The sequence below is a fragment of the Chiloscyllium plagiosum genome, unplaced genomic scaffold (genome assembly GCF_037043375.1).
Source record: "Chiloscyllium plagiosum isolate Xiang-an unplaced genomic scaffold, Cpla_swu_hap1 HiC_scaffold_5, whole genome shotgun sequence".
NCBI lineage: Eukaryota > Metazoa > Chordata > Chondrichthyes > Orectolobiformes > Hemiscylliidae > Chiloscyllium > Chiloscyllium plagiosum.
The window spans coordinates 71,028,400-71,040,400 of NW_028270143.1; the positions used below are offsets into that span (position 1 = coordinate 71,028,400).

The 12,001-nt window shown below is 44.4% G+C and overlaps 1 protein-coding gene across 1 annotated transcript in view; it reads left to right on the top strand.

Annotated features, from left to right (window-relative positions):
• Window positions 1-12,001, top strand: part of kcnh8 (potassium voltage-gated channel, subfamily H (eag-related), member 8) — a 452,253-nt gene that overhangs the window by 125,514 nt on the left and 314,738 nt on the right. The window contains exon 2 of the mRNA XM_043690211.2: window positions 10,445-10,678. Within this exon, the coding sequence (XP_043546146.2) occupies window positions 10,445-10,678 (234 nt within the window). The remainder of the gene's footprint in view (window positions 1-10,444; window positions 10,679-12,001) is intronic.

The following is a 12,001-nucleotide window of genomic DNA, read 5'->3' on the forward strand; positions in this document are numbered from 1 at the left end:
CTCCCAGTTCTGGACACCAGACTTTAAGAGTGCAGAAGTGGTTTGCAAGAATGGATTCAGGAATGAGGAATTTCAGTTATGCAAATAAATTAGAAAAATCAGGAAGTTTTCTGTTGAGCAGACAGAAGATTCAAAATTGTAAAAGGAATGAACGGACTAAATAAGGAGAAAATGTTCCCACTTCTGAAAAGACTAAGAACAAGAGAGCTCAGACTTAAAGTTATTCATTACAGAAGCAAAGGTAAGAAAAAGCTTTCCTCACAGTGAATTGAGACAAATCAGTTGAGGCAGTCAAAAGGAAATAAGATATAATTTGAAAAGGAACAATGTGCAGAATTATGCAGAGAAGGCAGGAGAATGACACTAGATGAGATGCTCATTTATCGAGGCAGCACAGACATGATGGGCCGTATGTCCTCCTTTTGTAATGTAACATTTTGATGATTTTGTTTCAATCCTGATTTACCTTTTACCAAAAATAATCTTCTGTCCTGCAGAGGAAATGCTAAATGTGAGTACGAGTAGAAGCTGTTAAAATGAAGTGCGGTGTCATGATTGTGTGAGATGAAAGAGAAGCAGGGGATGGAAAGGTTGCAAATACAAGGGTTATACACATGAGGAGAAATTAAGTGAGTGGTCTGCACACTGTGCTCATCAAAGTGGACACAGTACATCTCCTCCTTTCAAACGCCTGGACAAGGTTCTCCAGGGAGGCACCAGAAGACCTCTGTGACCTATTTGATATTCCTTGAGCCCAATAATAAACAGCCAAAAGCTGCTAGCAGCCATAGAGATTCTCCTTCTCGCAAGTTGCCTATACGCATGGTGGATAATATTGGCAATACAGGGGTCTTTGTGTGTGGGATGGAAGTTGGATTTTCCTGTGGTCGCTGGTACTATATAAATGAACATTTGCAGAGCAAGACCAATCCCCTTGTTCTCACTTTCAGGTCTAGTGGAATTTCTAGGTCTAAACGTTTTAAGTAAGCTAATTGGATTACCAGGAAATATTTGAAACTTCGGTTTTAATAATTTGTAGGTTGTCTTTGAATTTAGGTTGGTCTCACATGTAAAAACCAAACTCATTCCTGGTTCAACATCATGGACTACTTAAAAGGTGGGTTGCGGTGAGATTCTAAACTTTGAAAAATCTCAAAGCTGGCCACTTCCCCATCTCCAAGCTGCTTCTTCCTGGTTTTAGTAGAAGCAGCCGAACAGTGGGTAACAAACCTACTGCCAGGAGCCAGGCTGGCTAATCAAATATTGGTGACCTTAGGGAAAACTGAAAGCTGAAGAAGGACACAGACTGCTTTATGGAAAAGTTCTCTGTGGGCCAAGGAGTGCATCACTCTTCTCTCACTCAGCTCTCCAGGTTTACTTGCTACCTTGGACTGCCTTCCTTCTCCATCATAGATGATCACCCCATCTCCTTCTAAAAACTTTGCCTCTGATTAGAGCCCTGTAGGATGAGGGTTCAGGATGCTCTCCAAGTTTACATGACCAACCTTCTCAAGATCAAGACTCAACTCCATTCTTCCTAATCCAACTGCAAACTTCCTCATTGCCTCAGGATATTTGGCTGCCTGAATCCTCCCTAACATGGAAGCAAGCTTGTTAATGGATCTGGGAATATATTTGAGAAAAAATGCAAGCTGTAAAGCCAATGCATCACAGTGTGTAGAGAAATTCAGACCCTCAGCCATCATCCCACCTGCCTCCACGCAAAACCATTCCCAGTCTCGATCGGTGCGAAGGGTTCTGCTACTCGAGATTGCACATGTGCAATCCATTTGTCATCAAATCTTTGTTTCAACATTAAACAGTATCCCAGCACAAGATTCGACACAAGAAATCAATGCACAGATTTCAAACGAATAGCAGGACATGAATGTATTTTAATATGACAAAAAAATGTTAACAACAAAACCATTTCACAGAAATCTGCTGATAACTTCTAAATAATGCAGAATCAATTCTGTGCTTCTCATATGTGATTGAAAAAGTATGTGCTCGTTAAATTTTGCTGATGAATGTACAAAGAGTTATGTAAGACCTAACAATGTGAACAACTCTTTTTGTACACGGTGTATTGTAGAGCTCTTTTAGACTTTTATATTTTGGCTCACTACATCACATCAGAGTCTGCACCTGTCCATCAGTTTCTATGAGGTTAGTACTTGAATTGAGCTGTTACTAAATGGAGTTATTGCACTTTCAACAATACTTCCGCCACGAAAGTGAAAACTGTCATAGAGCTATTGGTCAAGTGAATATCACACTACTCTGCAACTAGTTCTGGGACAGCAAAACATTTTGATTTATTATTCCTCAATCTAGAATAAGCATTTTGGTTTGGGGTTTTACATTTTCTGATCGTACTGAAAGATAGCAACACCCATTATTTTTAGTTATGTACACTGTAAAGCAATTCCATTATTTGATCTTAGAATGCAAAGGCCATAGTTATTACTCATTACTTCTTTGCCTTGAGGAAGCAAATTGCATTTTGGGCCACTTGAAAGGGTGTTAAAAATCATCAAACAACAGTCATGTGCAGGGGATGCAGAGTAACAATGACAGATTATCATCTGTGAATCCAATAATTTTCAGGGTCATGTTTTTTTTTTGGTATCAGACCACAAATCTAATGTTTTATACACTTCAAGTTCCCAACTTCCTCAAGTAGGATTTAAATTCATGATTTATGGGTTTCTAATCTCAATGAGGAGAAAATGAGGACTGCAGATGCTGGAGATCAGAGTCAAAAGTGTGGGGCTGGAAAAGCACAGCAGGTCAGGCAGCATCTGAGGAACAGGAGAATCAACATTTTGAGCAAAAGCTCTTCATCAGGAATGGGGCAGGGGTTTGACCCAAGGAAGCAGAGAGATGGATCACCTGGGATGTGCAGTGAGAGAGAGACTCAGAGTTCCTTGTGGAGGGAGGAGGAGAACTTCTTCAAGGTGGGCATCCTTAGAAGAGGCTTCACAGTAAGATTATAATCAATTAGGAGAAAGTGAGGATTGTAGATGCTGGAGATCAGAGACAAAAGTTCTCTTCCATCAACAAGGATCTCAGTGAGTGTCTCTCTCACTGCACCTCTCAGGTCATCTCCTCTGCCCTGAAGCCCTTCAACTACATCCTGACGTCCGCTACCACAGTCACATCTCCTTCCTCAGTGCCTGCCTATGCAACCAACTGATCCTGCATGGACTCCAGACTATGTTCAGACCAATTTGGACCTGACCAGGACAACCGCTATCTACAGCAAATCGAAAGCCTCCAGAGTTTCTGGATCCTCCACTCCACACTCGCAGCCATACACCACCACCCACTCTCCCTGCAGTCAGCCCTGTTCCAGCTCAGCGCCACACTCTCCCAGACCTGCAAAGGACCTCTACTGTTCTTCATCTTGAGAAGAATGCACACACTCAACAAACGCTTTTTCCCCAGCTTATCTGATATCAAGCAATGTAAATACAACAAACCTTTGTGTCCTTTCCTCCAAACTCAGAATTCCTCGATCATTCTAGAACCTTCTCCTGGCCTCTGAAACTGCTCAGACACAATTAGCCACACGGCCACTACAGCCACCACAATCACAGCAAAGGATGACATCACTTCTGCCCCCGCTAAGTCACAGTTTGCAGCCACCACGGACTATACTGACTCCGCGATTGCTGCCAGGATCATCACTTCTGTGATTGCTACCAAGACAACTGCTTCCACGATCGCCGCCAGAACCACCATCGCTGAAACCACCATGAAGATTACCCAGTACGTCACTTCCATCCCTGTAGTTGCCGCTGCCCCAGCCACTTCCACCCCCACCCACATCACTCACCGGTACACCGCTGACAAACATGCAGCCACCGCCGAAGATATCACGAACGTCACATGAAATATCACTTCCACCCCCACAGATGCCACTGAATGCACCACTTCTGCATCCCTGACCCCAACAGTGAGTGTCACTTCCTTTGGTGATGTCACCTACAATACCATGACTACAACCAGTCTAGAGACAGTCTCTGCCCCCACTCCCACCTTCAGCCCCACACTAGGTCCTAGTCCCTAGCCTTGTCTTGTTTTTACCATCCACCCCAGACCTCCCCCTCACCGATTTTGAATGATCAGTCCTCAGTAAAGGCCTCACCTTCACCCCACTATGTTCCCAGGTAAATGGATTCAACACAGGTTGTGACATCGAATTTTTCTCCTGCCGCCTCCACCTCCGTGCTTACATTTTCAGTCGGAACTCCCAACCACTCTCCGAGGACCCCTTTGCCCACCTCCAACATACTCCATCCACTTGGATACCCCACGCTGGTCACTTACCCACCCTCGATCTCTTAATCCCTAACTGCTGCTGCGACATTGACTACCTCAACCTGTCCACCCCTCTCACCCACTCCAACCTCTCACTCTCACAATGTGCAGCCCTCGACTCCCTCTACTCCAACCCCAAACTCACCATCAAACCAGCAGACAAGGGGTGGGGAGTGCGCAGTGGTAGTTTGGCGCACCAACCTCGACACCATGAAGCCAGGTGCCAACTCGCAGACACCTCCTTCTCCTGCGCCTTAAGCATGACCTCACCTCCCATCACCAAACTACCATCTCCCAGACAATCCACAACCTCATCACCTCAGGGAATCTCCCATCCACAGCCTCCAACCTCATGGTCCGGGAACCCCACACCACCCAATTCTACCTCCTTCCCAAAGTTCACAAACCTGACTGCCCTGGTCGACCCATTGTCTCTGCCTGCTCCTGCCCCACTGAACTTATCTGCTCATATCTTGACACTGTCCTGTCCCCTTGGTCCAGGATCTCCGTACATGCATTCGGGACACCGCCCATGCCCTCCACTTCCTCCATGACTTTCATTTCCCCGGCCCCCAGTGTTTCATCTTCACCATGGACATTCCTGTCCCTGTACATGTCCTTCAACCATGATAAAGGCCTTCAAGCCCTCCGTTTCTTCCTCTCCCACAGACTCAACCAATACCCTTCTACCAACACACTCGTTCGATTGGCTGTACTGGTCTTCATCCTCATCAATTTCTCCTTTGAATACTCCCATTTCCTTCAGACTAAAGGGGTAGCCATGGGCACCCGCATGGGCCCCAGCTATGCCTGCCTCTTTGTCGGGTATGTGGAAAGTCCATCTTCCACAGTTATACCCGCACCATTCCCCACCTTTTCCTCCACAACATTGATGCCTGTATCAGTGCCACCTTGTGTTCCCATGAGGAGGTTGAAAAGTTCATCAACTTCATTAGGACCTTCCATCCTGACCTCAAGCTCACCTGGACCATCTCGGATACCTCCCTCCCCTTCCTGGACCTCTCTTTCTCCATTTTCAGTGACCAACTCAACACAGCCATCTACTTCAAACCCACCAACTCCCACAGCTACCTGGACTCTACCTCCTCCCCTCCCCCCACCCCCAGCAAAAATACTATCCCTTCCTCCCAATTCCTCTGCATTGACCACATCTGCTCCCAGAAGGACCAGTTCAACTCCAAACCATCCCATACGGTCTCCTACTTCAAGGACTACAATTTCCCCTCCCAGATGGCCAACAATATCCTCCAGCACATCTACTCCAATTCCTGCACCTCCACCCTTGAACCCCACCCCTCCAATCAAAACAAGAACAAAACACCCCTGGTCCTCACCTTCCACCCCACCAATCTCTGGATACAATGCACCTCCACCAATTTCCTACAGTCATACCCCACCACTAGAGATATATTTCCCTCCTCATCCCTTTCAGAATTCCGCAGAGACCATTCCCTCTGTGACTCCCTCCTTCGGTTCACGCTCCCCCCCCCCCCCCCCCCCACCCAGCAACCCACCCTCCACTCCCAGTACCTTGCCACCACAAGAGGTGTAAAATCTGTGCCCACACCTCCCCCCTCACCTCCCAGCACAGATTTTCCTGAACATTCCGAACACCTCATCTAGTGTTGCTCTGATTTCCTCTAGATTGCAGTGACAGGACATCTACTTGCAGAGCATTTCAGAGAACATATCTGGGACACACGCACTAAACAACCCCACTGCCTTGTGGCCGATCACTTCAACTCCCCCTCTCACTCTGCCAAGGACATTCAAGTCTTGGGTCAGCTTCACTGCCAAGTTCTAGCCACCCTACACCTGGAGGAAGAACACCTCATCTGCTTTGGGACCCTCCAATCACATGGGATAAATGTTGATTTTACCAGTTTCCTGATCTCCCCTCTCTCCACCTTATCCTAGATCCAACCTTCTAACTTGGCATCGTCGTCTTAAACTCTCCCACCTGTGCATCTTCCTTCCCAACTTTCCGCTTCACCCTCCTTTCCAACCTACCACCATCAGCCCCCAACTTCATCTTCTGATCACATTCTCAGCTACTTTCCCCCAGCTCCAACTCATTCCCATTTATCTCTCAGCCCCCTTGAGCACCACCTCCCCAACATTCCTGATGAAAGGCTTACGCTCAGAACGTCAACTCTCCTGCCCCTCGGGTGCTGCCTGACCAGCTGTGCTTTTCCAACACCACACTTTTTGATTTTAGTCTCAATAATCTAGTCTCTATAATTAGAAATGTCATCTCCGATCTCTAATTCTAGTCTCTGTATTCAGTGAAACACTATGTGTTCACTGGTGGTTTGAGGCATGGTAAGTGCATGGCAGTGGGGAGCTCTACCTTTTGGCTGTACACATTGGAAAATCACCAACAAATTCCCACCATACAGTATGTGCTGAGTAAACCACTAAATGCCTCTTTTCTGTGTCCTAACTGTACATTTCAAACAGTCCATTGCCTAAAGGTATTGAAGAATAATGCTTCCATAAGTGAGTTTCTTTCTTGGATTCAGTGACCCAGATTTTGTGGAAGCAATGACAGTGGCAAACCTGTCAGCATTTGCCATTATTACTCCTCTGAAACTGACAGTAAGTTTCAGAGCTCACACATGTATAAACATTGAAAACAATAAGCTACTGTCAACAGTTCTGTGGTTCTCCTGTGGGCGCACTGTTGAGGTCTCCCAAGGCTGCAATCAATTAGAAATCTTGAATATGATAAGCACTTCTATTCTTATGCAATTAGTCTCCTTATAAAGATTAGATTTATGGAATGTCAAATCCCTTCAGTTTCACAGGAAATGATGGGGGTGGCACGGTCGCTCAGTGGTTGGCACTGCAGCCTCACAGAACCAGGGACCTAGGTTTGATTCCAGCCTCTGGCAACTGTCTCCCCATGTCTCTGTGGGTTTGCTCCGGTTTCCTCCCACAGTCCAAAGATGTGTAGGTCAGGTGAATTTGCCATGCTAAGTTGCCCATAGTGCTAGGTGCATTAGTCAGAGGGAAATGGGTTGGGGTGGGTACTCTTCAGAGGGTCGGAGTGGACTTGTTGAGCCAAATGGCCTGTTTCCATACTGTAGGGATTCTAGTCCAGAAAAAACTGCAACATGTACTGAAAATAATTTAAATACTTTTCTGCAATAATTTATCTTCAACCTTCTTCTCCTGTTCATTTCCCGATTTTGTTTCTCTATCTGTATAATATAAACAATAAAGTTCATTTGAAGACTGTATTGGTGGAAGGCAGATGAGAGTGCCCAGCCTCTGGGTGGCAGGGAGTCCCACCACTTCCTGCTGATATGGATGTGCACCAAGTTGGAAGTATCTTCTGAATGTTTAAAAATGGAGCTGGTGAGCCACCATTGTGGAGCAGGAATCTCTGCACAGAGGGACCCTGTGACTGCAGCTGTGACCCATCATCCTCACAGCTCCTGGCTAATTGGAGGATTAGACTTCACGGTAACATTAACAGCTGACCTCCTGGCCCAACCCCCAGGATGACCTTTCCAGATTCCTGCAGGTTTTGCCTTTAGCAGGGTTCCACCCATTGTTAGGAATATCCTAACGGTGTCATCAACTTGGCATCCGAAGGCTGTTAATTTATCCGATAAGACTAGCTACTGGTATTGAGTGAGCAAATACTGCTGTCCTCATCCCACAAGATTTCCTAAAGATAAGAACATTTTGGGGGAGAATACCAAGGCACGACTTTGAGAAATTTCCCACCCTCTTCTAACCACACACATCTGCACACATTGTTTTTAATTTAGAATTAGAACCCCTACTGTGTGAAAACAGGCTATTCGGCCCAACAAGTCCACGCCGACCCTTCGAAGAGTATCCCACCCAGAGCCATTCCTCTACATTTACCCCTGACTAATGCACCTAACATACACATCCCTGAACACTATGGGCAATTTAGCACAGCCAATTCATCTAACTTGCACACCTTTGGATCATGGGAGGAAACCCACACAGACAAAGGGAGAACGTGCAAACTCCACACAGGCAGTTGCCCAAGGCTGGAACCAAACCCAGGTCCCTAGTGCTGTGAGGTAGCACTGCTAACCACTGAGCTACTGTGCCACCTTGGTGTTTAAGCACCGAATTATTCAAAAATGTGTTTCCGTGCAGGAATGTTTCAAAATCTAATATTCAGTTGACTGCCTGAAAGTTTTGTGACTGTTTCAAGTTTGTTTCTTTTCTTCTGGGGACCTGAGCAGAATAATGGCTCACCAATGTAAAAAAGGAAGAACAGAATTCATGAAACTTATGATTACAAAATTCCCAACTCTTTCCTGAATTAAAGGCTGCTAATGAGAAGCAAGAAGAAGCATATTTCTGGCCTACTTTTGCTTAAGGTTTTCAATAATTGCGGAGAAAAGTTACTTAGAGGGTAAAATATACTCCTTGTATAGAAATCAATAAATGTGTCATTATTCATCTACTGTAATTAAATATGTTGTCCTTGTTAAAGTAGGAGTCGGAAAATCCTGGGATTAATAAAGATTTCATTGTTACTACCATCGCAGTTTAAAAAAAGAAACATTTTGTAAATGAAGTTTTATCCCAAGGCATTTGCCATGAGAGAGCAGGAATTTTGCCTGACTTTGCTTTTTTTGAAAATGCTGCCACAGAGGCATAAACATTATCTTGGCCTTGGCAGAGTGCTGGGAGAATTCAGCACAGAAGGTATTGTAAGGAAAATGAAGAGTTGTGGAAGTCAGATGTCTCAAAAATATGTCACAGAGCAGTAGGAATACACTCAGAGCTCCCTCAGCTTCTATTTTCAAAATGAGAAGCAAGAATTATGCAATCATTATGGGAGCAAAAATTTACACTGAAGGATTGATAATTGCTGGTAAATTACAGTACATTCACACACATATGGTAAATGTGATTTAATTATCTAGCAAAATTGGATTTTTTTTAGAAAATAATTTTACGTGAGTATGTGAATAATTTGAAACATAGCAGGTGGAATATAATGCCCAACCCCGTGGTGATTTTGACAGTGGGGAATGTTTAATGAGGTGTGAAGGTGATGGATGGGGACCTTGTCACCGGTCCAGCCTCCGACCCGATTCAATCCATGGTGAGAAGGCTCATGGAAGCCTGCTCAGTGATATACTTCTTCCCCTTGTTGCTAAACCCCTTCCCTTAATTAACTGCTCCACATACCCCACCACTCCCCATGTCCCTCACATCAGGTTCTGTGGCCTTGTGTGGGTGTAGTACCCGCAACAACCACAACCAACCTATTGGCGCATCTGGGCAATGATCACTGCATCTCTCTGACTGACCAGCAGCACTTGGTAGGTGGGACCTCCACCTCCAGGCTTGGTGGCCCCTCCATTGTGATCCTTGAATTTGGGGAAGGCCTGCCTTTGATCAGCTAAGTGCCTAATTAGCTCTTAGGTGATTGCTTTCCCAAAAAGAGGTGATGCCAGGCGTTGCCAGTTCTTTAGCCAGTGAGCAAGACCTCTGTCACCTGTGTTAAGTACTGTCTGACATATGGTAAGTATAACATGCTTGAGAGCAATAAGTGATTCCAACCTATGGCTCCAAAGTTCTTAACTGCCAGGGAATCTGTTGCTTTCATGACTGTTTCTGTTGGATGTGTATTTGTTCGATAGAGATCGATTACTCCTCTGCTGTAGACAACAACTGCATTATCATTATACCAAGTGACTGCCAGGATTGTCAAAGGGGTCTAGATAGAACCTGCTCTTCTCCTTCCATGCAACAGTGTCTATGTTAAATTTCTAATTTATTGTGCTGGTTCAGGACTTCCCAAAGTGGGGATTGGGACCCCCAGTGGAGCCACGAGCTGAAATTTTGGTGTTCCATGCTGCAAAGCAACAATGGCTGATCCTCCTGCTCTGCTGTCATAGATCTTCACCTCCCCATTCCACTGGGTCACTGAGGGACCACGACAAATTTCAGACATCAAAATGGGGTCACAATGGGGAAATGTTTGGAAAGCGCTGGTCACGTGTTTGAATCTGCAGCTGTGAAGCCATTGAGCAGAAGCTCCCACAAAGACCTACCATTTCTAATCTCTGTTCTTTTCTCTGTTCTTTTGCAGACAGTAACTTTATTCTTGCAAACGCACAGGTGGCAAAGGGATTCCCTATAGTTTATTGCTCAGATGGCTTCTGTGAACTCACTGGATTTGCTCGCACTGAAGTCATGCAGAAGAGCTGTAGCTGTAAGTTTTTATATGGTGCTGAGACAAATGAACAGGTAACACTTCAAATCGAGAAAGGTTTGGATGAAAAGACAGAATTTAAAGGAGATATCATGTTTTACAGGAAGAATGGTAAGCAATCTGATTCTTATTTTTAAACATTTCATAAAACCCATACTGTATTAAAGTTCATGGTGATTCTTTTTGTTAAAGTTAAGACGATTGGAAGCAAATACAACAGTGTACTAGCAATGCAGTTTCGGCACAAGCCAGATTTCTCTCATTTACTCATATTGACCAAATGAAATATTCAGCTGCTCATGCATTTCCTTTTCTACAGAATTATAAGGACTTCAAAGAAGTACTTCCATAAATCAGTAAATTTATGTCCTTCATTAGTTCATTTATAACTTAAGCATATGATATACCCATTAATTTCCACTGCTTGGTTTACTTTAGGTTCTACTGTATCAACATATATAGGACTCCACTAATCAAAAGATATATTGTACAAAATAAATCAAACTTGTCACAGCCTTTGTAACTAATTTGTGGCTCAAACAATTTTCAAACTTGCATTTTAAGTGAGATTATGAGCAGAATACATCTCATTGAGTTATGGTTATGTCTGGAGACCAAACCTCTGGGACAGGCGAGGAGAGAGAGAGCCCGTTTTTTCTTTAATTAGAGTGGGGGCAAGTATTTAGACTCTTAGTTAAGCTGATATTCTGTTTCAGTCCTTCGGACACGTTTTGACAAAATTTTAATCCCTGGCCATAGAGATGGGTTAAATTCTAGAAATATGGGAAAGTCAATCCTAACCTGGTGTGTATGTGCCCACTTTTGGTTCACCCAGAGAGGTTTGGGAGATTGATGAGTAAAAAGAGGTGGGTCTATAACATTATCACAATGGCCTGTCTCAGATTTTAGTGGCTCTGTGAAGTTAATAGCTGTGAGTTGAGTTTGGCAGGGCTTGAAATGTTGGCCACTAAAGTGTTTTCCCCTGATCTCTCCTGAGCCTCCATGAACGGGGTGTCAAATTTCTCCGACCTTCCCAGGGGGAATGATCCTTTCTGATGGCTGCGTATATGATCCCTCCCCATTACTCCCTAAACTTGTGCACTATCCCTCTGCATCCTCAGAAACATAAAGAGAGGGAAGCAGAGTGGAAGAACCACAGACTATGAGAGATTGTGAAACACAAACTGTGTGAAAGAAGATGAAAGCAGAACACAAACTGTGAGAGGATGGAGAAAAACAAACTAGGGGAGACAAGGTGGGAGGTGTTAAAATGCTTGACACCGAGTGGTTTTGAAACATAGTACATTCTGTCAAATGTGAATGTAATTTTCCAGAGGTTTTTTAGAGCTATCTAGTGTTTGTGAATCTTCATTACCCTCAGATTTATAAGCTGTCCAACAATACTTGCTAAATTAGAGTCATAGAATCATAGAG